Genomic DNA, 26,510 nt, shown 5'->3' with positions numbered 1-26,510 from the left:
GTTTAATTCAAACAAATAATATGAGCCAGAATGAAAATGAATCTGTTCACAGCTTCATTTTTTGCCATGTACAACCAAGAGCACAGCACATGGTGCATATGTCCTCCAGACTCCGATGTTTGAGCTTACAAGGAGTACTTACATCCTGGATTAGGATAAGTACATACACAAGACTGGAGCTGTATAGTGGCGTTGCAACCAGTCATTCAGATCTCAGTAAAAGCGCTCAGCAGGGGATATACCCCTCCCATTATATGATATGCTGATTTTCTATAACTGTCTTCCCAGAGCACGAAAGGCTTTGATGTGCAGATACAAACACAAGATATGTGGGTTCTCTTTAGCTGTCAAGTCCGTTGAACATAAACACACACACTCCGCAAACAAGTCGACACATTCAAATTTAAGATGCGTTTGACATGATGAACATTTGACACAATGTTCGAAAGGTGTGATGTTTCCTATACAACCTGTTCTCCTGTCCCTCTGGTGGGGAGTGAAACCCCATGCAACTCCTACCTGCTGTCCTGACCTATCCTGTCCTGTCCTGTACTGTCCTATCCTGTCCTGTCCTGTCCTGTCCGTCATGCCCTTGGCTGCCTTGGCCCATCTGAGACAGTCACACAGAGACCTGTCACACAGATGTCCTCCTGAAAGACAGAGGGCGCTGTCTGCTCCCCCCGTCAGTCTCTGTGTGCCTCTGTCCCCCGCTCAACCCGGCTTTGGCTCTGTTAACCCTCTTCTCTTCTCCCCTCCTCTCTCTCGCGGCACCAGGCGCGGCTCCCCTCCTGTTCATCCACCCTAAGCATTGCTGAGGTATTCTTGCATGTGTTCTAATGCATCATTACGGCCGTCATCATGGCATCGTCATGGCATCGGTTTCTACTCCCCTTCCTCTCCAACCGCACCTCTTACTTCCTGCCTGGCATGATTGCTCCCCACCTAAACTGCCCATCCTTGCCCCCCTGTGTGTGTACTGTCCAGTCTGCTGCACTCCTGCTGTCTCTTTGTGGTTTTCTACACACTATCCACAATCCTTTGTTATTCCTCTATGTTTATGTGTGGATGTGGTCTTGTTATGTTTTTACTCCAGTTTTGTCTTTTAGTAGAATGTCCTGTTGCCCTCTTTCTGGTACACATACTGTATCTAACCCTTGCCTTGTTTCCACACTCACACACCCACCAAAATAAACAAACCTCCATCACTTGGCATATTTCTCAACTGCGTTTCAACCTCAGAACCGAAGTTGAAAGATGCTTGAATTATGTATTTGAATGAAAGTGATATTGCTTGCACAAACAAAACATGTTTCTCTCCCTCTGTGCACACACCTCAGTTCCTTTTTAAAAAGGCCTCACTCACACACACACGGTAGCTTGTGAGAGAGAAAAGGCCCAGTGAAGGTGCTGTAAGCCTCTCCTGTGCTTGATACTCTGATCATAGCCTAATGACTCTGATCTGTACGTGATGAAAACATGGCCTCACTGAAAGTGTGTGGAACAGTGCTGACACTTGTCCAACGTGATATTAGAATCCATTGATTATCTGTCATTGCACTGTAATGAAATCTGGAAAAGAGTTTGGAGTCAGAATATAAAAAATTAAATCTCAACGGTGGTAGTAGACAACCGTCAGTTTAATTTAACTTCCATTAAACATGTTGTTATGTAACATTTTCTAAATAGAAAATCTGTCCCAAAAAAAAAAATCCATGCAATCATCTCTTTTCTCAAAAGTTATTGTAATCCATTATAATCGTAGCAGAGTTGCAGTGTAAGTTCAAAATACATTACATAATTGTAAACCAGTTACAGGTAAACCATTTTTTAGCCTGGCATATTCTGGACATTAGATCCCAACTGATTGGCCTATCACAGATATATCCGTATTGATAAACAATTATTAAAATCCAGGTTTCAGTGCCGGCCAACAAGTACCAATACATTTTAGTACAGACATGTCAGAAATGTGTGTAAGGTGTCATAATTTAGAAGTTTATTTAATGTTCATTTGGTTTCCCATTCAAGTGTAGTTTAGTATAGTTTATTATTATATTTTTGTTCTTCATTTTATGCATTTTATGCTGCATTTGTAATTATTTGTGTCATATTTTACTTACTACTACTTACTACTAACTGCTTTACTAAACATAAGAATATTCTTGCTGTATTTGTGTCCATATGTTTGGATAGACTGTGGATAGATTTAGACTTTGCTGTTTAAATGTATTTTTCAGTTGTAAAATATGCCACCTAGTAGTTTGGTCACAATTCTTTAATGGCTAAATTTAAGGGATCCTCAACAAAAAATACTTTAAAAAACAAGTACCAGCTCATATGTGGTTAACTTTTTTTTTTCTTAATATCAATATTGGTAACTGATTCAAAAATTGGTCCAGTGTCAACTGTAATTCTCATCCATCACAAATGTTGTGAGAGAAATTATCTTTATTTGCTTTACTCTAATGATAAAATGATAATCATTCTAAATAATATCAAATATGACGAATATTCAAAGTATCGCCTCTTCCCAAAAGTCAACATATATGCTCTAAATGTAGTTGTATGATTTACAATTCAATGTAATTTCATAAACAGGTCAGATGACTTTAGTGCTCTTATCTGTTCCTTCCACTCCAGCTGGTCTAATGTAACCAGAAAGAGGCCTTAGGTAGGACCAGAGGTCAAGCACTCACATAGGTTCACTACTTAACCTCCAATGGCACATGCACACACACACACACACACACACACACACACACACACACACACACACACACACAATTTTGAGAGATATGATCACGGTAGCAGGGCTGTGCTGAACTGGTTTTGTTCTTCATCCATCTTTGGTTCTGTTGTGTTGTTGGTGGATGTTTTCTAGTGACTTGTCCGCCACATCTTTTATTTTTCAATTTTATTTGATCTGATAGCAGAATGTTTGTCAGGTTAGTATTGGCTTAGTCATGAGATGTGTGTGTGTGTGTGTGTGTGTGTGTGTGTGTGCGGACGCTTTTGGTTTGGTTTGTGTTCAGAGTAGACAGACAATGTGTGCTACTGTGATTTAAAAGCACCGCACACTGATATATTGTGCTGATAAAACCATCAGTGGAGGTGAAAGCTTGTTGCCTGCCCGAGAGCCTGTGTGTGTGTGTGTGTGTGTGTGTGTGCGTGTGCGTGTGTGTGTGTGCGTGTGCATGTGCGTGTATGTGTGTGGCATGAAGATGAGTGACTATCCTGTGGCTTCCCCCAGGCCTCACGGAGAGAATTCAGGGCTCACCTGGATGAGGTCATCACGCTCAAGTCAAGGTACTCTACCTTGGACCAGGTAAACCCGCTAACCTTCTATCAACCTCTTATTTACCGGCATGCAGGCCACCGGCATCCCACATAGCACCTGACCACACTAGTGACACGCACTAACACACACGTACACAGACAGGAAGGCAGCTAAGGGAGAGGGGCTCAACATTGCACTGGGCAGCCCCCTGCTGTAGTAGTGCTGTAGGTTACTGCTGATACTCCAGGACCAGGGTAACATTGTTAAGTGTAGCATTAGCAGCCTCATAGATACAATTTAAACCTGGTTTTAAATGCGATCTGGACATCCTATTCTAGGAAGAAGGCCAGTTATCCAACACAAACACACATCATATTCTTCGCCATATAGGGGAGGTGTGTATTGCGTAGGCTATTAAAAGTTAGGTTTAGAGGAGGTCTGGTGATACACATGGCAATTTAACATGTTTCCTGGCTATAAAATTCCATCAATTAAAGCAGCAATTTCTTTTGCTTTTCTATAACCCCTTCAGAGTTGAAGATGCCCTGTGTATCAGCACCTTTAGTGGTCAGCAACATTCCTCCCATTGCCTCTCTTTCTCGAGATCTCCACCAGCACTCATTCTCTTTCATTCATCACCCATTTGGTCGTTGGATGTGATTTGTGGCTGGTGTGTGTAGTGTTATGTTTCTGCAGAGGGTGTGAGCATATCTGTGCTGTATGTTTGTATGTATGTATGTATGTATGTGTCTGGTCTGCATTTGAGCGTGTGTATGTGTGTATGTGTGCGTGTGTGTGATGATTAACAGATGAGCCCAAGAAAAACCCATCAGTCAGTGGAGAGCAGAAGCCCTTGCTAAAACACACACACTCCCTCCTCGCCGCAGTGTCACTCTTTTTCTTTCCCACTGTCCCCCACCCCCCACCTCAGGCTCGTGCCTCCATTCCCCTGAGAGGAGGACTTGGCTGTGGATCGCCACAGTAGCACTTTGTCCTGCCCTCTACCACTCTGTCGCTATCGCTCCAGCATTTTGTCCTCTGCTCCATCTCTTGCCCCGTCCGGCGGGGCAAGGTGGTTGAAAGCGACTGAAACGAGCCTCCCTGCCCTGTCACAGCCCTCCACCGCTCACGGCGGACGGATAAATCTTCCCCTTTTTTGCATAATTTGTCTGACAGCTCCTTTTGTTTTGTGCTGAGCGCAGCACCGCGGTGGTTGCATCCCATCATTTCCTGAAGCGCCTCCTCAGCCGGCTGGTTATTGGCCTCATCGATTTCCCCGGGTGGCTCGCTGCCTCTGGGCCACGTGTCTCGCTGACCTGGCCACGCTCACTATTCTGCGTGCGTAGCCACCTCCATCACCGCCACCCCCGCTCCCTAGCCATTGATCTTCCTGGCAGATCTCCATGACAACCCGTCGTCAGGCTGTTTCCGCGGCGACGACAGGGTTGGCGTGCAGAGTGATTAGTGTTTCTGGCAAAGGAGGCCGCTACTTTGTGTGTCTGCATTTCCAGTACACTGCAACACGCCGTTAAGATCACAAAGGGGTCGAGTGTTGTCAGACCCAAATCTTACACAGATATGTCAAAACTGGCTTTCAGGGATTTTATATCATCAATCTTTGCTCACTAAGGGAGTTTCTAAAATGTTCAAAACTGCTCTCTTTGTGTTGGTGCATATGATGTGTGCGTGTTGACATCCCTCATTTGAGCCCATTCTCTTCTGTCACTTGGTCGGTCTTTCACCAGTAACGGGGGGACTGCAGGGTAGATTAGAAATGAGTGTGAGAGTGTTTGACAGTCTGCTTTTTTGCCCCCCCCCCCCCCCCCCTCTCCTCCCTCATTTTACGTCCAACATCACATTCTGCTTCTGCACTCATTCTTCACATATTCTCCTCCCTTCCTAACACACACACACACACACACACACCCCCCCCCCCCCCCCCATAGCTTTTACACTGTTTTCATCTCCATATGCAAACTGTCTCCCCCATGGCTCTCTGATGGTATGATCTTTTCTACTGAGCTATTTTTTGCCATACATAGGTCTTGTTTTCCACCCGTGTCAGTCCTAGTGTCGTCACTCCACACTGCATCAAGGTTTTCAGCTGTGTCTTACTTAATAGTGATTGTATATTACTGCATAAACCCTTGCAGCAGGACAGACTAATGATACATAACTATGAAGGAGCATGTGAAACTGAAGTAGGAAGTAGAAAACGTGTGATTCTTGGGGTTTGTCTTTGTGTTTAAAGAGACCAGCTAAATAGATTTTCTAGTTAGTGAGATTCTGATGTAATTGTTTTGCGTTATCGTGTCATTTAAAAACATTTTTTAGATGTCTTCTGTAGTTCTTTTTTTAACCAAGGCACACCTTGTACGAAAATGTCCTAGCTGTCGATCGTTAGTTTTCATATGTGCTTTTCAATGTCTGCAAGTTTGATCTGTGTCTTGCTGTAGCTGTATTTAGCTCCCTTAATCCCCACCTTTGTCTTTTTTTCTGTCTTTTTTTTATTTTTTATATCGTACCTCTCGCTCTCTCTATATGAGGGCTGTGCAGTTGTGGCACAAATCTCCTAGCAACTGCAGCTGGCACCATCATGGAGGTCCACAGGAAGTAGGCTGTGCAAAGAGCAGCTGAGCTAGACGAAGAGATGACACTACACTGGTAAATAGATGCAGGTGTAGGTTAGTTGTTTTTTTTTAAAAATAGGCCAATTCAGTAATGTTATAAATGAAAGTGAGTGAAAACAGTAGGTTAATCTTCAAAATTAGCTCCAATTCAAATAACTGTAACATTATCTTGAGATGGGTAAACGCGGTTTAACAAACAGCTACTTTTACCATTATTATTTAATGGCAATATGTTACATAGTCTATCATAGTGAATGACTTAGCTAGTGCCCAAACCAAGAAGTCAAAGGATTGCAATGTTTACCTAAAAGAAATCCATTTACCTCATGATTTACAAACCTTCAACTAATATTATAAATAATATAATAAACTGGACACCTTGACCTGCAAACAAGGTAAATTATTGCTCTTCGTCTTCAGATTACCATTAAAAGGTTTAGTACATGTTTGTAATTTTCCATTTCACATCATGTCAATATAAAATCAGTGCTAAGGGTCAGCGGGTTCTATGCAGTGGACTGGACGTCATGAAAGGAAACTGGTCTCGAGTCTGGTATCCAGTTGTCATAATACATCCATAGTTGTACCATCTGGTTTAGGAGCGGCTTCAATCAATTATAAAGCTATGCTCAGCTAAATGGGAATATGAATTGAATAGTTAAATGACCAGCCCATGTAAAAAACATTACCATCACTGATAATTCACTGACCAGTTAGCTAACAAGATGACATTATCTCAAAATGACAATTATCGCTTCACTGTGTTGTCCCTTCAGGGGAAATTTGTTTTGCGGCAGCCATTAAAAATAACAGGAACACATTAAAAACACATTTTAAAAAATCTATACAGATAGACATAAACCCACAAAACACATTAAAAACAATCAAACCAGGAGCCCGAGGCAGGAGACGAAAATGTAAACAACTCTGCAAAGTTACGACTATAGTGCAAGGTATAAATTAATTGAGCATAAAAATGAACCTTTGCAAATGAATTACACTAGTTTAAGAAAGTTTATATCAAAGTGCTATTAGCTGTTTATCATCACTGTTGAAGCTAAGGACCTCCAGTATGACTGCCACGGGATGCAATTATGCCACCTGAAAGCCCACGACTCTTTCTGTTTCTCTCTTTTTCTTCCTGTCGTTCTCAGTTCCCCTCCTTGCTGCTCCTCTCCCTTGTCCTGCTAGGGTTGCTTGTTGTAGTGGATGCCTGTTTGTCTGTTTGTCCGTCCGTCTGTCTTGTCTGTCTGTCTGTCTGTCTGTAGTGTTGTGGTTGCCGGGACAGATGAACTGATGCCTGTGATTCGATGCTTTATCTCCACTAGCTCCAGTGTAGGTTGGAGGGGCTTAAAGATGATCGCAGGAGGACCTTCAGCTCTCGAGTAACTATCCCGCCCCCACCCACCCCTCTGCCCTTCCCTCACCCTCCTCCGAGGAGCGCGCAAAACCAACGCCACGCTCTGTCCCCCCCCTCCTCTCCCCCTCCCCACACCCCCCTCCCCCCTTCCTCCTGGCTTGCCTAGCTATCTCTTTAGCGCTCGCTCACTCTCTTTCTCTGTATGTCTCTCTATCTGTCTGTTGCCCTGTTACTGCCACTGGTCTCTTTCTTGTTCTCTCAATCTGTCTGTCGTCAACTCTCGTCACACTCTTTGTCTCGCTATTTCTCTGTTCGGTCTTTTTAGGATTCTTCCTTCCTTCCGTCTCCCACGCACTCTTTTTCTGTCTCTCTTACTCTTTCTCCATCTGTCTGTCTATCTCTGTCTCTCCGGTTAACATGCTCTGCTTTCAGTAGCTATGTCTGGTGTGCTGGATGTCTGTTAAGTAGATGCCATCAGGCCGCTCTAGTGGTCTTTATTGTTTTTGTTCTTTTTCTTCCTGTTTTCCCTCCTTTCTGCTATGTCTCGGCTCTGTAGTTTAGTGAAGTCTGTCTAGTCCGTGCTTCCTGTTTTTGTTTATTTCCTTTTTTTCTGGGCTGTGGGACCACGCCATGCTGATCATCATCCTTCCACCCATCCTTCTCTCTGTCTGTCGACCTACCTGTCTTTTTCTATCTTCTCTGCCTATCCATCCCTCCTCCTCCTCCTCCTCCTGCTCTTCCTCCTCCTCTTCCTCCTCCTCCTTCTCCACCATCTCACCCACCCTGCCCCACCTCCCATCTCCCACCCTCTCACCTTGGCTGTTTGGTGCCCAGTGGTGTCGCAGTAGCCCAGTTACGATGGCGGTGAGGGAGGGGAGGAGAGAGAAAGGGGTGGGTGGGTGGGTGGGTAGAGAGACCTTCACCTTCACCATGGGTGTTTTGGTTCTCCATACACCACACACTCCCCACACCCAACTTATGTGATAAAGATTCAAGTCAATTGCAGATGACTCCAGGATACAGAGGTATTTTGAGATGTAGCAACAAAGGAAGAGAGTGAAACTGGTGAACATGACTGACAATTACTTATGTCAGTCAACAAATCTGAATGAAGGTAAATAGACAATCAGGCCAGCAAGCAGGTGAAAAGGCAAAAGGAGAGCTAAACACACCCCAAAAATAAAGACTGACAGGTAGACAGACATCAAAATAATACTCAACTGACAATTGGCCAATAGATGCACCTTTTTACACAAGTTCAAATTGCCCTGAATTTTTGCAAACTGTATATATTATTATAATAATAATAATATACACTCACTGCACCTAGTTTATCTAAGCTGGCCTCTTTTGGTGTGTTTGTTAGGAATACTGACATTATAACTCCATGTCAAACTTGTAGACTTGTAAACTGCAGTTTGTGATTCTCCTTCACTTATTTAATATTCACTTAAGGCTGAGCTTCCCAAAAACATGATCATACTGTAACACAGCATCTTAGTTATAAGGATTTTAAAAAAGTGCTGTGTGTTGTCGTAACATCTGATCATCTGTAAAATCATGATCACAGCATGATCATCAGGAGGTTGGCAGCTTCTAACAGCTGTGGTGAGATGAAAAAGGAGACCGATGGTATGTTCATTTAACACTAGTTGCTACACCACTGTATAGACACTTTTTGTTCTCACCTTTATTAGCAACTAATTGTGTTCACTGCATTTTAAATGATGTGTAAACTGATTGGATTTCAGTGGGGGGAAAAAGAAGGTGCTGTTCTATCAATTTAATGAAAGCTAAACCTTATCTGTGTCCCAGTTCTATACTACAGACTGATCCTCAGCAAATTTTCAGTATGTTGTCTGCTCACACTGAAAGAGTGAAATACCCACAGTTAGTATACTCATCAAGTCAGTATGTGCACAACATTGGCTTGATTTTGTTTATGAGTGCGTTGTTCAAGAATGCAATTGGCCCACAACAGGTTGCACAAAGGAAATGGATGAGCGGCTCACCAGTGGAAAGTGTTAAAACAACTCAAAAAAGCTCATTCTTAAATTGAAAATAGTAGTTTGACAGCACAGTCCTAAATCAAAGTCCAAATACTAGCTTTTTCCAGAGCCCGTCACGTGGTCTTCATCACATGATGGAAAGTCAGCTGGATCCGTTGACACGTGCTCAGTTATGATTTAATCCGTAGCACTTTTAGGACTTCCTGTCTTTTTTGGCGTGAAGTTAAACACAAACTTGGAAATAGTTACTTGACCAACAATCCTGACTCAAAATCTGCTTTTTCTTTAAGCTTTCTGGAAGAAAGTGCTACGGATAAAATCGTAACAGCTGAGCTTGCAGTTAAAAAGATATAACAGCTGATGAAGACTGAGTGACATGGTTGAAAGCTCAAGAAGAAGGTAGCAACTGGACCTTTTGTCAAAAAAAAAAAAAAAGATATTTTTTGACATAAAAAAAACTTTTTTTATTAAGGTTAATTGGAGTGGTGTTCTTAAGTTCAGTATTGCATCATTTCATAGTTAATGAACTAGATTAATGTCTTATTACTGGAAAAAATATATACTACAGTTATTTGTATGTAATTTGGTACTGGGACATCAAATTTGTCATAAGTGCAGATGTTGAACAATGTGTCAACATGTTTATCATCTCCAGGAATATGGAGTATCAATGTTGTCTTTTTGACTGGTAGAAACAAGGTTTATGGGAAATGTGGTCTTAATTTTGAGACTCAACCACCATGGTTTCCGCATGTTCTCATATTATATAAATGTAAATATATAGAAGTAATATCATCACAGGTGGAGTTCCTGTATTGAATCTGTTTTCCTACTCGCTCACCATGGCCAACAGGACGAAGCTGTAGCCTCAAAATGGTTTTGGGAAGCTCAGCCGAGTTTGAACCTACTCTGCTCTCCTCCCCACCTTGCTTTAGATTAAGTAGTTGAGCGCTAGTACAGCTACCACGCAGCATCAGCGATTTCCAGTGAAATCTTACCGTCCTGCACCACATCTGAACAGCCACTATCTATACTCGACACTACATTCTCCACTACATTTGATGTTACACCGTAGCACAGTAAATACATCTGTTATGACCTTGTGATACGATATTGTCACTCTGTATGTTGTTGCCTTTGTCCGTATATATATCTATATCTTTTTAGTGTCAGTGCATTTATCAGTGTGAATATCACCTGTGATATGATGATGTAGTGCACAGTAAGTGATGATAATGGCAATACAGGAGATGCAGCCATCTCCCCAACAGCAGGACAAAGTGCACAGTGTAGTGTGACACTGCTCTTGCTTCTGACTGTTGTATAAACAGCTTCTCATCTCAAGCATGTCAAAAGAGCAGCCCGGTTTATCTCAAATTACCACTACCTCTGCTCTCTTTCTTCCTGCCCTTCGTCTTTTTTTCCCCCCCAATCGCTCTCTCCATCTCAAGGTGCAGTCACGATGCAGCAGCAAAGAAAATATCCTAAGATCAAGTAAGTACTAAGTTTCTAATTCAGATGCAGTCTCTTTTTTATGTGTCATATCTATATGTTGCCAAGTACACCTTCCAACACACATAAACTGATTTTAAAATGTGCATGTGATGTGACAATGCGGCCATGATTTGTGTGTTTGTCAGTGTGTGGCTGCTGCGTTATGTTTGCATGTCTGTGTGTGTATGTGGTGTTTTGCCAGAGGTTGTTAAGCCTCATGTTAAGCATCAGAATATGCTGTGGAAGCGTAAGTGTATGTTTAAAGGAGAGAAATTGGGTCAAGGGAAAATCAAAGCACAGCGCCTATTCTTCGCTGTGAGGCAGAGAGGCAGAGGGAGAGCGAGGCAGAAGGAGAGAGAGAGAGAGAGAGAGAGGAAGCAGATTATACATTAGTTACACCTTGCTTTGTTCCTTTTACCTTTGGAATTATTAGAGAAGTATTATTAGACCAACATGGCTGCTATCAAGCACCTCTATCATCCAGCTGGTTTCACAGCTTCTGCAAACAAACAGGGCTATTTCTTGCCAATCCCTCCTCATGGTGTTTGAATTGCACATATAGACATACATGCGCCAAAAAAAATCATGTTAATCCAGTTGTCTTGGTGATATTTGTGCAGAAACACATTAGATTACATACGTTTATTTATATGAAATTGCATGTTTTACATTTTTGCATATCGTATCCTGTATTTTAGAGTCTGCAGGATCCAACTCAAACCCAAGGCACTCAATCTGAATTTCTTATTGGATTTTTTTAGGTTTTTGGTCACTCTTTGGCCCAAAAGTACTGGTTTGTCTCTAGAGGTAGTTGAGTGGTTCACTTCTCTTCCTCTCGAACAACATTCATGCCTTCACTGTCTCGGGATTGAATCCCAGCAGAGTTGTCTCTCTCTTCTCCATCATCCCCCACACTCTCCACAATCCACACTCACACTTTAAAAAATCTCTGAATAAAGAACTCAAATGATTTTTTAATTTTAATTTTGAAAGGTGAGTGGCCTGGGCTACCTCCTTTTAAAAACAAAACAGTTTTTAGAAATTTAGAAATTAAAAGCTTTAATTGTGATTCTCATCAAACTCCTTTAAATGATGTGATTTTATCTGAGTGTCCAAATACTAAATGTTAGACATATGTACTAAACAGTGTCTTTAAACTTCACTAACGAGGAAAAGAAATCCAGTGTCCAAAGCATGTTCACTTGTTTTTCCTTAAAAAATCCATACTGCAACACCTTTTATGAAAGTTAACTATAGTATATTTTGTTTAAGATGATCTTATTGGAGATTTATCTGGTTTTATGGATATATCAATTCATAAAAAATGACAGATATCTGTCAGATAGTTTCTAAAACAGTGTCAGTGTTACATAGTTTGTTCACTAAAGGAGTAAGATGCCCCGCTCAGTACATATCTTGCTGACAATTCTCTCTCCATATAAAAATCTTGTGTTGATAGTATTAATATTGGTTGGTATCTGCTATTGCCAAGTGTTTATTATGTAGAAAATATTGAATGAGCGACTGATTATGTGATTTTGTACACAGCATAATTACCCAAGAATATTATACTCACTGTTCCTATTTTTTTATATTATTTGAGACAGCCATATGTGATGTTACACTTCTCCTCAGGTCACAGTGCTGTGGACATTACCAAGGTGGCCCGGAGGCACCGCATGTCCCCCTTCCCCCTCACCTCCATGGACAAGGCCTTCATCACTGTGCTGGAGATGACCGCCGTCCTGGGCACTGAGATCATCAACTACAGAGGTGAGCAGGACCAAGGTTTAGCCCCCCTTTTAAACTCTCATACACTGCATATCTTGTTCACCTTCTTCACACTCACCAAAAATGTGCTGCTCTTGCCCCTCAAAATCTCCCATTTAACTCTCCATTACCTCTGCTGGCATCGGCTCCCAAGCATGCTGGGATATTGAGGTGTCACACCTTTCAGATTGATGTAGGAGCATGCGGACATTAAGTTCACATGACAGCATTTAAACACTCTCTGTCCACAGTTGGACACCTCACTGAATCAGCAGTCTGTCTGCAGGCCACAGTGTCAGTCACACAGGCAGTCAAATGCACACACACACACACACACACACACACACACACACACACACACACACACAGCCCCCTGCAGGTATATACAGATACAACAAAAAAACGTTCCCTGACAATCCACATGTCCCGCTTCAACCATCCTGAGCTTTGTGTGCACACAACACACACATCTGTATGCACCAATTTTTAAAAAACACATTTATGCCTTTATCAATGACTGTGGAGTTATTTGCATAAAACCCATAAAAATAAAACCGTTAAATAACATTACACATTTACACACCTTATTATTATTCATCACAGGTCAGGAGTTGCAAACCAAAACTAAATAAAAAAGAGTGTAATTTTTGTACTTAAATTCAGCAAGTTGACAGAAACATGGATCTAAATTAATTCTAATGTTGCTCCATATGTGCTGGATGTGTTAGTTTGCCATAGTAACATAAAAGGTGATAATATGTGTTGTGTTTGCAGCTTGTTTCTGCTGCCCCCAAGTGGCCAAAGAAATCAATTAATGCAGGTTAAAAGGATGAAATAGAAAATGATTCACATTAAATTTTCAGCCACATGTTTAAGTTGCTGGTAAATCTTTGTCGGCTTTTTGTTTTCTAATAATTCAGCTCCATGTAGTAAAATGTGTGTTTAATTTGTTGTGTTGTTTTAGATGTGTTAGATGTATTTTGTATTTGCATGTCTAAACAGACATAAACATACACACAGCAGTAAGCTCAGCACCTGAGGATCTAGTCAGCCTTCTGGCAAAGTGGCCTCAGTGCCAGGGGAGGGTGACACAAAGCCTGGCTGAGGGCCAGAGGGGAAAACACACACTCTTTAATTCATCACTGAAGACAGGGAGTAGCAAGGACTGGGGGGCAATAATGGCCTGCGGTGCACATGACTTCTAGATCAATGGTGGCAGAAGGAACACTCTTTTTTTTCCTTTTTTTTTTCTCCAGGTGTAAAGTGGTGTTTCATGTTCTTGGAGAGAGAAGTGAGTTGCAGGATTTGCAGGGGCACAGCTGGGAGGAGGACAGTGGGGTCAAGAAGAGAGGGAGAGGGGATTTTAGAGATTAAATATTTAGACAGACAACAGCTGGAGTTGCTCCCCCCGCTGGATTAAGAGGGGTCTGCATATGTGTGTGTGTGTGCACCATGTCATAGTGTGTTGATGGGTGCCTGTGTATGTATATATACTATTCTTTTGCATAGATTGAGTGTGGATTCATATTGTTCATTTTCTATCATAATGGTGTAAAACAAGTACAGTATATTTATGCACTTTGAATGTTACATCACTCTTGTATTTCTTTATTTTCGATGTTAAGCATTTTAAAAATAGCACACTCTTGACAGTTACAGTAAATGCTAAATATTTCAGAACTGCACTCCACTCCAAAAGGTCAAAAATCCCAGTTATCTGTCTGTGAGCGTACAGATGTGTAGAGGTGCACCTGCTTGCATACATTTATGTATGTGTGGCTGCACTCATCTTTAGGCTGTAATTATGGTTTTCCAAAGATACACGTAAATGTACCTCAATGGGTCTATGCAGAGAAAAGTGCTGGGGTGACCACCGATGTGCACTTTGCCCAAATGTCAACTATGCATCTTGCAGACTTGAGCATTCTCTATTGGGAGACATTTCCAAAAGAAGGACAAAAAGACATTATACTCAAGATCTGTACAGTTACAAAGGAAAGAACATGCAAAAAACTTTTTTAACGGTCTACATAATGTTGTTTTTTTAGTGCAACTTATTTGGATGGGAGTCATCCTGTCCCATGCTTTAATGACCATTATGTAACCCCTTTTAAAGCAGGACCTACTGTACAAGCGATGCATCTGATCAAACACGCACTTTCCTCCTGCAGCAAGACATCATCTCAGTTCTATTTTTGCTCTTGAGTCGGCACGTGTTTTACTTTTAACAAGCACTTTTAAATGGCAGCTTGGAAGGAGTAGCGTTTGTGAAAAGTACACAAGACTATCTAAGATGAAATGCTGTTGACTTAAAAAAAGATATAAGGGTTGGACATAAGCCTTATCCGGCGATTGAGATGCATTATTTACACAAGCTCATTATGACTGTCATCTTGTAAGCTGATGTTTGTATGCATGCGTGTAGGTGTCCGTGTGTGTACATGCATCCCCCCTCCCCCCTTCAACTCATTGATATCAAAGCTTAGATCTTCATATTAACACCCACATGATCATAGCATAAAGGCTCAGAGAAATGCTATATATACCCACACAGCAGTTTTAGGTATTTTAGTGCCTGGATTTTTCTCTTACACCCACTCTCCCTCTGTCTTTTTCTGTCTTTCTTTCCTTCCCTCACTCTCTCTGAGCTATTGTCTCTGTGCAGCTTCTTGTGTGGAGTCTCTGTTCTTCCTCCACAAATGTTTCCTGAGTGTTTTTTTTTTTTTTAGTTGTCTGGACGTTGGAAGCGGTTAAGAAATTTGGATAGGAACACTTGTGTTATTGTTGATGAATCAGTAAAGCTGAAATAGAAAAATAGGAGCATCTGCCTGTGTGCGTATGTGTGTCCATGTGTGTTGGTCAGGTGGTGACTCATGTAGAGAGATCCTGATGCGCTGTGTCACACTCCGTCTCTCTCTAAAACATACACACATACTGTACATACACACCTCCGGCGCACATGTCTCTCTGTATCTTCATCTGATTCGGTTGCACTGTCTCTCTCACGCTTTCTGCCTCTGTCTCTCTTTCTCTCTCCAGCTGTCACTCTCCTCCCTGCCCAGCTTGTTCTCCTCTCCTCATACCCATGTTCTTCTTCTTCTTCTCCTTCTGCAACAGATGGGATGGGTCGAGTCCTGGCTCAGGACGTTTATGCCAAAGACAACTTGCCACCCTTCCCTGCTTCTGTCAAGGATGGTTATGCTGTGAGAGGTAAGTACCGTAGGTTATGTCAGATGATGTAAAATATGTTTCCCTTTCTCTCTCTCCTCTTCTTCTTCTTCTCTCTCTAGCTCTGTCCTTCCGGCAGTATTGCTAAAATAATATATACATGAGAGGTAAAGTGTAGAAGAAAATGAAAATGTAGGACTTAAAGACAAAGAATTGAAATACTTTTAACAGGCATCCAGGTTAGGCAGAGAATCTACCAGGGATGTCCGTTTTATAAATGTTGCACGCTGTAAAATAGTTTACACCATAAAACAGAAAAGACTATATTTATTCCCTTTTTTAGGTCCTTTAAATGTCTTTATCTGGACGAACACTTATGGAGCAGAGTGGGAGTTCATTCTACTTGAGCTTGCCACCTTCAGTACAGTGTAGTGTACCTCATCCATAGAGCCAGTGCTGAGTTTTCTTAAGAGGACGCCGCAGAGCATTGATGTAGCTGAAGGACTAACCCGGCCAGTATGTCTTTCTTCTTACATAAATGACCTGACTGTCCTAGTTAGAGAAGAACAGGACACTGGGTCAGTGGAGAACTGCCTCAGGAGCAGCGGAAGACTTCTTCTACAAACCTGAAGGAAGATTAAGGCTCTGCTCTGTGGGACATGAAGTAAAGGTGCCTCTCCTCCATAGATGCCAGGACGGGGGTCACAAATCTACTACTAGCTAGTTTCAAATGAGTGATTTACTTAATTGGGTTGAACTATTAAAACTTAAGAAATGATCCCAGCTGGTAAACACCTAAGCATTTGTAAATTGGTTGCGAGGAAACATCTGTAGTGCAAGTGTGAATCCCCACTCAGTATATACGTATTGTTATAAGGCTAAGTTTGAACTCACGAACAGCTGGTGCAGCAAGCACCTGTGGACATCACAAGCAAGAGATTGTTCTCAATCCGCTGAGGGGTAACCTTTGTTTAGAGGCATGGATGTCAAAGATTTTCATCCCTATGGCTGTGCAAACTTCTTAAAGTAGTGTCAATGGCTGGGGGTCCTGTGGAGCAGTAAGGGCCCTGTTAACCTGGAGAACAGGATGGCAGCTTGTTGGCTCCAGGCAGCTGAAAAACTCTTCTATGTAACATCTGTTTTTGGCTCTTGTTGATGGAGTAGGAGGAGCAGAACACCACAGGTCTCTCTGGATTTTATGCATCTTTCCTGAGGGCCTGGTGCCTGCTGAGGTATACATGTGCCTAGACTGTGGGTGTGGAAGGAGCTGATAACCTACTGCTTTATCCAGAGTCAGTGCAGGTATTTCGCTCTTTTACCAACCTGCATCATTCGTCTTCTCCTGTCACAGGAGGTTGGGGGAAAAAAAATCCCAAAAGCTGAATATACTAACCCTGGCTAGGCTGCTAAATGATATCAGGGAAGCAGTGTATTTATAGCTGGAGGCCTGATGGTGCCAAAGAGTGCATAGGTCACTGGGTTCCCTTCTATAGACAGCTTTACCTGAAAGAATGAAGTATCTAAAGAAAAAGGAGCATGTTCTCTCAGCTGTGAGCACAGTGCAGTTTGGACAGGAGATAGAGCCATATCTGCAATAGTTGTAAATGTCAAAAACACAAAGTAATGAAGCGAAGGTCCTTGTGACTGCTTCAAACTGCTTGGTGGCTGGATCAGAAGGTTGGAGATAAAAGTCTCCATAATGTCAATTTTTCAAAAACGAGGAAAACTCAGAAACATGTATTGTTTAAGGGTTTATTTCAGGGTGTTGTGTGTTTATTCTATAATAGAGGGAAATTATAAAGGTGTGTCCCAAGTTTCTGTTTGCTCATTGGCCCTCATAGGCTGTAGTAATACTGATAGGAGTGGTACCTGTGCACCAAAGGGTGGAGGGCATGATTTTTTGTTGTTGTTGTTGTTGTTGCCCACATGGTTTATCATTACAGAAGAGCATTGGACTGTATGACCCAAGATTAAATCTATGAGGACTGCTAGTATTAAAATACTCTGTGTGTGTCTGTTTTTGAGATGTTTAATTGAGGAACATCCAACATCAGAGTTTCCCCCTCTATCCTTCCCTCCCCGTTTGTTCATTCTGTGGCTCGCTGAAATCAAATGACTCAACTAAATGACAAACTCCTACACACACACACACACACACACATACATTCAGCGTCTCAGCTGCACACGTGTATGATGCTATTAAATCTTGCTTTTATTTTAGCGGCTGACGGCCCGGGCGACCGCTTCATCATCGGAGAGTCCCAAGCTGGAGAGCAGGTCCGCACCCACGTTGACACCACACACACACATCCTCTCTCTTTCTCACAAAAACACCCTCACACACACACACACACATAGTCATTCTCACTACCTGTATATGAAAATAAAACACTTTTGTCCTTCACATCATGCCTTGACCAGTTGTAATTGCAGACTAGTGTGTTCCCTTGGAAAGTGATGAAAAGTCCTTCACCTCCTAAGAAGGGCTAGAAAGTCAACGTGCTGCCAAAACTATAAAACAGATTAGACCTCGGAGACAAGAGTAGGCTACAGAGATTTATTGAGTACTTCAACCTCTCATCTTGAACAAAATCAGCACACATGCAAACAAGTACTTGCTTTCGTGCTCAATACGTCTATCTTTTTTTTTTTGCATGCAGTTTCAGTGTTTTTCTGACTTATTTCAGTAGTGCACAGTTTATCTTTTAAATTTACTTTACAAAGACAATGCAAATGTTTTTAAAGATTAAAAGTGTATCATGTTTTATCTTTCATTGTAATTTAATATGAGACATGTATTTTGTATTTATCCTTTCTATGTCTCTGTGCAGCCCACCCACACAGTGATGCCTGGCCAGGTGATGAGGGTGACGACGGGTGCCCCTATACCCTGCGGGGCTGACGCTGTAGTTCAGGTGGAAGACACCGAGCTCCTCCGCGAGTCTGAAGACGTAAGTCTGAGAATGTTCACGGTCAGGGTTATGGTCAACACCACACAAACAGAATTTATTCATGAAGGGGTAATAAAGTTTGACTTAAATGTATATAATATACATATAGGTACATTTTTACACAAGTTATACCAATTTTATAACTTAAAGACAGGAATCTTCATCTGCGAGTTACTCAGAAACAACCAGATAACCCAAAATATGCCACAAAATCAAATTTAAACTGAAAAATGTTTCTAAAATCATGAATAACATTTTTTAATACAATCAAGCAAATTATTTGAATCCAAAGTAAAATGAAATGGAATCTTAAAACAATGTGATAGCTGTCATAAAACATAAGTATAATCCAATACAATAACTTAATAAGACTAATCAAGAGTCATCAAAATGATGCTATGTCAGGTCTAATTGCAGAAGGTTTCCAGGCAGAGGAGCAGTTTTTTACCCAGTTCTATACTTGACCAGGTCTGGTATAGTCTGTCAAGCCTGATGAAAAATAATACTTGTTCACTGTGATGAATCTGACAGCTTGTTTTTGTTGTCAGGGCACAGAGGAGCTGGAGGTACGAATCCTAGTACAGGCTCGCCCAGGGCAGGACATCAGGTTAGTGTGATATTATGTTTGTGACTGTTAACAGCTCACATCTGTTTTACTACTACACTGTGCTATCAAATACTGTAAATACAATAGACACGACCTTTTAAAGTGAGGATGCAATCACAATTCTATTCATTACATTATTTACAGTATATGTTTGCACACCTCTGTAAGCTTTAGGCTTTTCTCATTGTAATCAGTATAAAACTGATGAAAGATAGTGTTTTCGCTGGAAATACAGTTTATTTTGATACCGGCAGCTGTTTGCTCTTTAATGATGATTAGCAATTCATAGCTTGGTCATATTATCATGATCATATGTGGTATTATATTTGCCACTACAGTACTATATGACTAAAGGAAAACAAATGCTAGAAACATACTAAATGTCTCTACTAGGCTATTTATCTGTGCTGCAGATTGAGGTCTTTGTTAAGTTCTCATTGCACTGCACTTAAGACCCATGTGACTCATCTTTGCTGTCTCGTCTCAGGCCTATCGGTCATGACATCAAGCGTGGGGAGTGTGTGCTGGCCAAAGGCACCCACATGGGCCCCTCTGAGATCGGTCTCCTTGCCACCGTTGGAGTCACAGAGGTGGAGGTCCAGAAATTCCCTGTGGTGGCTGTCATGTCTACAGGAAATGAGGTAAAGGACAAATAAAAATGTTCATGTTTTTTAATCTAAAGTGTTATTTTTATTTGTAGAACGATACCTCCTACTCAAACCACTTTGTCAGATAAAAGCGCACCATTGTATCCGTATTTGCCAAAACAGTTCAACCTCAGCTGCAATTGTGTGCCAACTCTTCTGATAGCACACCTCGTTCATATTTATGCACAATCAACATTGTTTGCTTCGACTGCAGACACCAGAACGGCATTTACAGAAAAATGTGCTTTCAGCTGTTTCATGTGTGCTCTCAGTTGTGCAGAACGCGTTTATCTGTGACCAGGTGGTTCCTTTTTTAAACAATGGAATCAAATTTGTGCATTTTCTGTGTGACCGATGTACAGTTTAAATTTCATGGTGTGTGTAACCTTCATGGAGATCCTATAACATGTATAAATCAGCCATGAGTCAGCTACTCCATGGCCACATTCCAAATCTATGAAGTAGCATATTGTCCTCACCTCAACTCCTTCAAGCAACTCTGGTTAAATAGAGGATTAGTTATGGTTCCTTTGTCTTCTCATTTTTAAGCACTTTGCACATGCAGCAATGTTAATGTGACTATTTAGGTTTGTGGTATGCTCACCAGCATTAATGCTGCGTTTTTCTTAAGACAATGACGTAAAAAAAAACGTAATAAACGAAATATCTGAGCAGAGCTGGTGTTTCCAATGAAATAATACAATTACGAATGTCCTGCAAGCCCAAAAAAACATGGTGCTTGTGGGTGTTTTCTTCATCATGAGGTCACATCATCAAAGAAACAGAAACGGTCAAATTGTAATATATGAATGAAATATTAGAAGACATTCACGTTGCTGTGGGATCCTTTGATTTCTGATTATAGCTTTATACTGCAGTTAGTGTATTCTTATATCAACAATTCCAAATAATTCACTGAGCAAGTTGTTCTGAAAGCAATTGAAACACCAAATGGGTGATCCTAATCTGAAATTTCAGGCTGTGTTGTCTTTACTGGCAGTTACAGTGACGTATTGTACAATACTGAATTTACAAACAGAATACAATTACTAGCTATCACCATATCCAGTTTTCTTTTTAGAAGCGACCCAATTGGTACAAACAGCATGATAAATACAACAATAATAGGACAGTTAAAAAAGGATTTTTGCTGATAAGGATCTTAACCCATCATCATCTACAGTAGTTGAATTATTATCCCTTAAACCTCCAGATGTGAAGGATGTCATTGTTAAATGGTTGGCGTGATAATAGTTGAAACCAGATTTGCTTTTTACTTCCACAGACTTATAAAAAAAAAGCTATTGAATTTATAAAGAGTAGTTCTAATACTTGATTTCATCTCATGTGTGGCGGTAGCTGCTGAACCCAGAAGATGACCTCCATCCTGGGAAGATCAGGGACAGCAATCGCTCCACCCTGCTGGCTACTATCCAGGAGCACGGCTACCCTACTATCAATCTGGGCATCGTGGGAGACAAGTACACCTTCACATCTATTCTCTGATAATTCTTTAGCCATAAACATTTCCAGTCTTGATACTGCTCCAAAATAATGTTGTTACTCAATCTTACTACACTCCCTATGCTCCATTTCGCTTTCCTTCCATTATATCCTCTCCTGTAAGTTTGTAGTCAACATCATGTGTGTGTTTGCTTGTGCCCCACAGCCCCGATGACCTTCTCAACGCTCTGAATGAAGGCATCAGCCGTGCTGATGTCATCATCACCTCAGGAGGAGTGTCCATGGGAGAGAAGGTAACAAAAAGTGCACATGTCCTGTCACCACATTGTGCTTCACTGACACCCGGTGGCATAGAGGAGGAATGACAGGAATATATGATTTTAAAAAGTGACATACACTTTTAAAAGATGTTCTTATAGATGTATGAGATTGGTGATTGTTTCACTATACAGTAGGTTACTAGTAAAATTACTCAGTATTTCATCTCAAAGCACCACATTTTCTTTATTTGATGTAAACGATGCATTTCACATATCCACACAAATGAAAACATATTTTAAGACATTACTATTTGGCAGATTTTCTATATTTGTTGCCCAGTGTTCTGTTTGAGTTAGCAACTTTCTGTGTATTGTCTCTTTCAGGACTACCTTAAACAGGTGCTGGATATTGATCTACATGCTCAGATCCATTTTGGCCGTGTTTTTATGAAACCAGGGTAAGAAATGTAGTCCACTTTATTATAATGCAACTTCTCAAAGCACAGTTATCAAGTGCTTTATAGACAATTAAAGAAGAATGAGTACAGTCAAAAAGTAATCCAGTGTAAATGTGCAGTGTTTAAAGCAGTGAAACATAAAATAGGCAAATAACAGGAAAGAGGAAAACTAAACATAGATGTTAGACACTAAAGAATAAATAAATGCATAATTATAATGGTTAAATTAAAAATAAACGTGTTCTTTTTTTATCTTTCAGTCTCCCAACAACTTTTGCCACCTTGGACACTGACGGTGCTCGCAAACTTATCTTTGCCCTCCCAGGTAGTGTGTGAAGTTGAGAGATAGAGAGATTCACACCGCTTGTTCTGAAGAGACGTTTCTCATATATTGTTCTCTCCTCTTCTCTCTTCCTGCTGTCCTCTCTCTGCCCCTCCGTCCTAGGAAATCCCGTGTCCGCTGTTGTCACCTGTAATCTTTTTGTCATCCCTGCCTTGAGGAAGATGCAGGGCATTTTGGACCCTAGGCCCACCATCATCAAAGCGAGGGTAGGCCCCCACAGGGCTAACCAGGGCATCCTCACTTTCTGGCCAAGACACACAAAGTCAAAGTTCATCATGTCTTGAAATACTGGTGGTCACAAAGAGTGTTTATGATCAGACATATGTTCTCCACTAAGGCTGTTTTTTGACAACTTTTCAGGTTGAACACGTGATGTTGATGTCATTGTGGTCGAAACAGATTTGTCTGTGCCTCATAAGAGTAAAAAAAGGGTAGAAACATCATGCCCTATGAAGAAATACTTTATTACCCCCGTAGGGAAACTATTTCTCAGTGAGTAAGTATGTCGGTCTCCGTCATGACCGTACAGACCTATCTGCAAAAAAGGTCCTTTATCTCATTATAAGTTCAGAAAATGAAATTCAGATCACCTCCTTTTCCGTTCAAAGAACTTAGATGCATCATACTTTACGAATCCTGGAAATATTACGTTTGTACTTAAGTTTCAGTGTGCATCATTGCAGTCCATTGCATCTTAACTCATGATTTAACACTATTTTCATCATCCCCTTGATACATATTTATGACCACTATTTTTTGCTCTGACTTGGCAGACAAACCAATCCCAGCCCACACTGACCTGAAGGCCTGCTCCCTGGTTATGAATATTCATAAATGTTGAGCAAGAAAATAACATTACAATATCATACAAATCCAGCAGATGCAGCTTGTGTCCCCAACTAGCATCATCAAGTAAGAGGTCTGGTCTCTTGCCATCATGGGTGCTATCCAGAGGGCTACGCTACATCATTTGCAGTAATAAAGCAGTTAGAAATCAACTCCAATGCATTACTGCCACTTAGTGGTGGGACTGATGGCCTGAAAGCACAGATGTAGCCAGATAATTTCCCTCAGCAGATGGCATCAGACCCAGGTCAAATGGTATTCTGGATGGTATTCTGGAAGAACCTCCACATTTGGCAACAAAGCTAGGAGGAGCTTTCCACTGCTTCCATTTAGCTCTTTGTAAACTGGTACAGATACAGATAAAGTACAGATATGTTTGGCTGATAGCCTTATACCCAAGTTAATTATATTTTGGTGATGGTCCAGATTTGTGATTCTAGCCATAAGCAGATTTTTTTTTTTTTTTTTGCTGTAACTACTCTGCTGCAGGAAACTTTAATATAAATGACTTTCCCAGTTTGGCAGAAAATCAATCCATGAGGATACATGCTAAATGGACATTAAATGTTACTGAGTGCAAAGCTTCACCAGTCTGCAGTCAAATTTTGCAATGGTCTGCACTCTACCAAGAATCTTCCTGTTATTTAAGCCTCCGTTGGTGCCAGAATGGTGGGGTTTGCCAAACGGGACAATAAAATGAGTTCCAGAAAGTTTTCGAGAAAATGATCTGAAAGCCAGTTCAGTATATTTTTTTACCCTATGAATTTTCTTGATTTAGTGACATGACATCCATCTTACATTGCCATGCCATTAGAGTTTATTTTCTATGGTTTTCCTCCAGTTGTCTTGCGATGTGAAGTTGGACCCTCGCCCTGAATACCACCGCTGCATCCTGACATGGCATCACCAGGAGCCTCTGCCGTGGGCACAGAGCACAGGTAACACACTCAATACCAGTACCACATAATACTCTGACAGATCCATTATGATACAATGGTCAGCCACATCCTGTATCTGTAGGCAGACATACAAAGTAAAGACTGTGAATTTAGCTGGAGAGGATGCTTTTTGAGATCCAATTTCACATCCAGTCCATAAAATACTTCAAACACATTCACTGCAGTATACTTACTTCATATAAACAATATCTCACATTTTACTCTTTATATGAATATGCAATGCATTTTCTGGCCACGTCAAAGTTAGCTTTAACCAGGAAAGCTTATTTTGTCAGGTATATTGTTATGTAGTCAGGCATAATGGTTTAAAACACCATTACAGGATTCATCACAGAAGAATCTTGATTAGAGCGGTTGGCTTCTTGTTTGGGCCAGTTTGACAATGAACATTAAAATAACTAATATGTGCATCTCCAAAACTCATAGATTTTAAGTTTGGGTCTTATTATTATAGAATGTAACACACACACACACACACACACACACACAAACCCCCAAAAAATTCCCTTTCTCATGGTTCAGAGCTCTGATTTAAAGTATTTTGCCCCCTCTGTCCTCCCCTCCTCATTGCAGGGAACCAGGTGAGCAGCAGGCTGATGAGTATGCGCAGTGCTAACGGGCTCCTGATGCTACCTCCCAAAACAGAGCAATACGTGGAGCTGCACAAGGGCGAGGTGGTTGACGTCATGGTCATCGGCCGGCTATGATGTCATCACAGAGGGACGGAGAGTTGGCGTCATATAGCGAGGGTTGGAATGGGTGGTTCACGGTGCATGTCCACATATCATTGACTATTCTGTAATATGCAACGGCACAGCTAGTTTTTATTGATTTGGATAACGTTGAGGTATAGTCAACATCTTGATCACAACCTAGATACATATGAAAAAATTAATTTAAAAAGATTATAGTATTTCAAACAAAGAAAATATAACTTTTAATGAAAAAATCTAATTATAAAAAGAGATTTATTCTGTAATATATTATTATGATTATTCTTATTATTATTATCATTATTCTTCTTATTATCATTATTATATTAAGGCAACTTTGTTCCTTTCATTGCAATTGCTTTGTGTGTTCAATGCTAGACCTTATCTATAGCAGTAGCATTTTAATAGACAGCTGTAGGTGCCTGCCAGGACAAAAAAAGAAAATTATTATTTTCTCATCTTTAGTGGAAAAAAAATAATCTGTTTTTTGAAAATGAAGAAAACATTGAGGAAGACTCCAGATTTCCCATGGTGCTCGGCGAAGAGGAAGGGGAGGCCCATCAAGGCTGCTCCCTCTTTTGAGCGCCCATCTAGGTGACACTTCTGTTTTTCTCTCATTAGTATGCTTCATAATGGCTTCACAAAGAGCTTTGCTTGTTGTTTATCTTGTGAGTCTTGTTTATGTGCGCAGTGCCAAATGCCTGGGCAGGGGAAGGAGGTGATGTCGGGAGGGGGAGAGGGAGGGGAGGGGAGGGGTGGGGGGGAGTGCACCCCAATCTGCCCAGACCCTGAAGCTTCCTTATATTCACGGTGACCAGGTGTAAACTCTGCTCCAAATCCCCCCCACCCCCCACCGGGGGCGAGCTGAACCTGGGAAAAATAATCTTTTATTTGATCAACTATTTAAGAAAAAAAAAGAAAGAAAAGAAACAGCTTCTTTAAGTGCTGACAGCCTTTTTAACCAACTTCACAAAAAATGTACAGAAAAAATAAGAACCATATTGTACAGATATATGTGACCAGCACTCCTAAGGAAATTATTAAGCAATGAGGAGACATTGAACAACGCTGTACTATAACATTTTCTGTAATGATATGAAACTGATGAAAGAGACTAAGATAATAAAAATCCTTGATCATTATGTAAAAAAAAGTTCTTGTTGGGTTTCCTTTTTTAATAAAATATATCTAAAGAAATAAAAGTGAATTTCTTCTTTGGCACTAAAAGTTGAGAGCTCAGAGAAGTGCATGAAATCTGAGTGAATGAATAATGGCCTCTACTCAATTGATACTGCCCCCCACATGGGAATGTATGTATCTGCATTAACATGAAGTTTTTCAGTGACAAAATATTTATACTGTGCAAAAACATTTCCATAGATTAGACAAATAAGAAACTGCTTTATTGCAATGACTCGCTCCAAGGTAAAAGATCCTTTCCTGTCTCTCTCTCTTTCCAAGAACATAAGTATTTAAGAACTGGCAGGAGAGAGCCTAATGAGGAAAAGAGGTTAAGCGCAGAGGTGTCAGAAAGGATTAACCTAATAGAAAATA

The 26,510-nt window shown here is 41.0% G+C and overlaps 1 protein-coding gene across 4 annotated transcripts in view; it reads left to right on the top strand.

Annotated features, from left to right (window-relative positions):
- The window catches only part of gphnb (gephyrin b), a 91,381-nt gene extending 66,426 nt beyond the window's left edge, over positions 1 to 24,955 (top strand). For 2 of the 4 annotated variants that reach the window (XM_062437007.1, XM_062437004.1), the window contains 14 exons: positions 10,728 to 10,770; positions 12,406 to 12,543; positions 15,658 to 15,750; positions 17,930 to 17,985; positions 18,540 to 18,659; positions 19,208 to 19,266; positions 19,754 to 19,907; positions 21,273 to 21,394; positions 21,583 to 21,670; positions 22,022 to 22,095; positions 22,356 to 22,420; positions 22,541 to 22,644; positions 24,126 to 24,222; positions 24,817 to 24,955. In XM_062437007.1, the coding sequence (XP_062292991.1) occupies positions 10,728 to 10,770; positions 12,406 to 12,543; positions 15,658 to 15,750; positions 17,930 to 17,985; positions 18,540 to 18,659; positions 19,208 to 19,266; positions 19,754 to 19,907; positions 21,273 to 21,394; positions 21,583 to 21,670; positions 22,022 to 22,095; positions 22,356 to 22,420; positions 22,541 to 22,644; positions 24,126 to 24,222; positions 24,817 to 24,950 (1,347 nt within the window). In that variant the 3' untranslated portion in view covers positions 24,951 to 24,955. Of the gene's footprint in view, positions 1 to 1,388; positions 1,405 to 2,561; positions 2,583 to 8,150; positions 8,179 to 10,720; positions 10,771 to 12,405; positions 12,544 to 15,657; positions 15,751 to 17,929; positions 17,986 to 18,539; positions 18,660 to 19,207; positions 19,267 to 19,753; positions 19,908 to 21,272; positions 21,395 to 21,582; positions 21,671 to 22,021; positions 22,096 to 22,355; positions 22,421 to 22,540; positions 22,645 to 24,125; positions 24,223 to 24,816 lie in introns of all 4 variants that reach the window. The other 2 variants (XM_062437005.1, XM_062437006.1) reach the window with 2 other exon arrangements.
- The last annotated feature ends 1,555 nt before the right edge of the window (positions 24,956 to 26,510 follow it).

Source organism: Scomber scombrus, chromosome 17 (genome assembly GCF_963691925.1).
Source record: "Scomber scombrus chromosome 17, fScoSco1.1, whole genome shotgun sequence".
NCBI classification, from domain to species: Eukaryota; Metazoa; Chordata; class Actinopteri; order Scombriformes; family Scombridae; genus Scomber; species Scomber scombrus.
The sequence above is the reverse complement of the archived record's forward strand: the minus strand, read 5'-3'. Positions and strand labels throughout refer to the sequence as shown.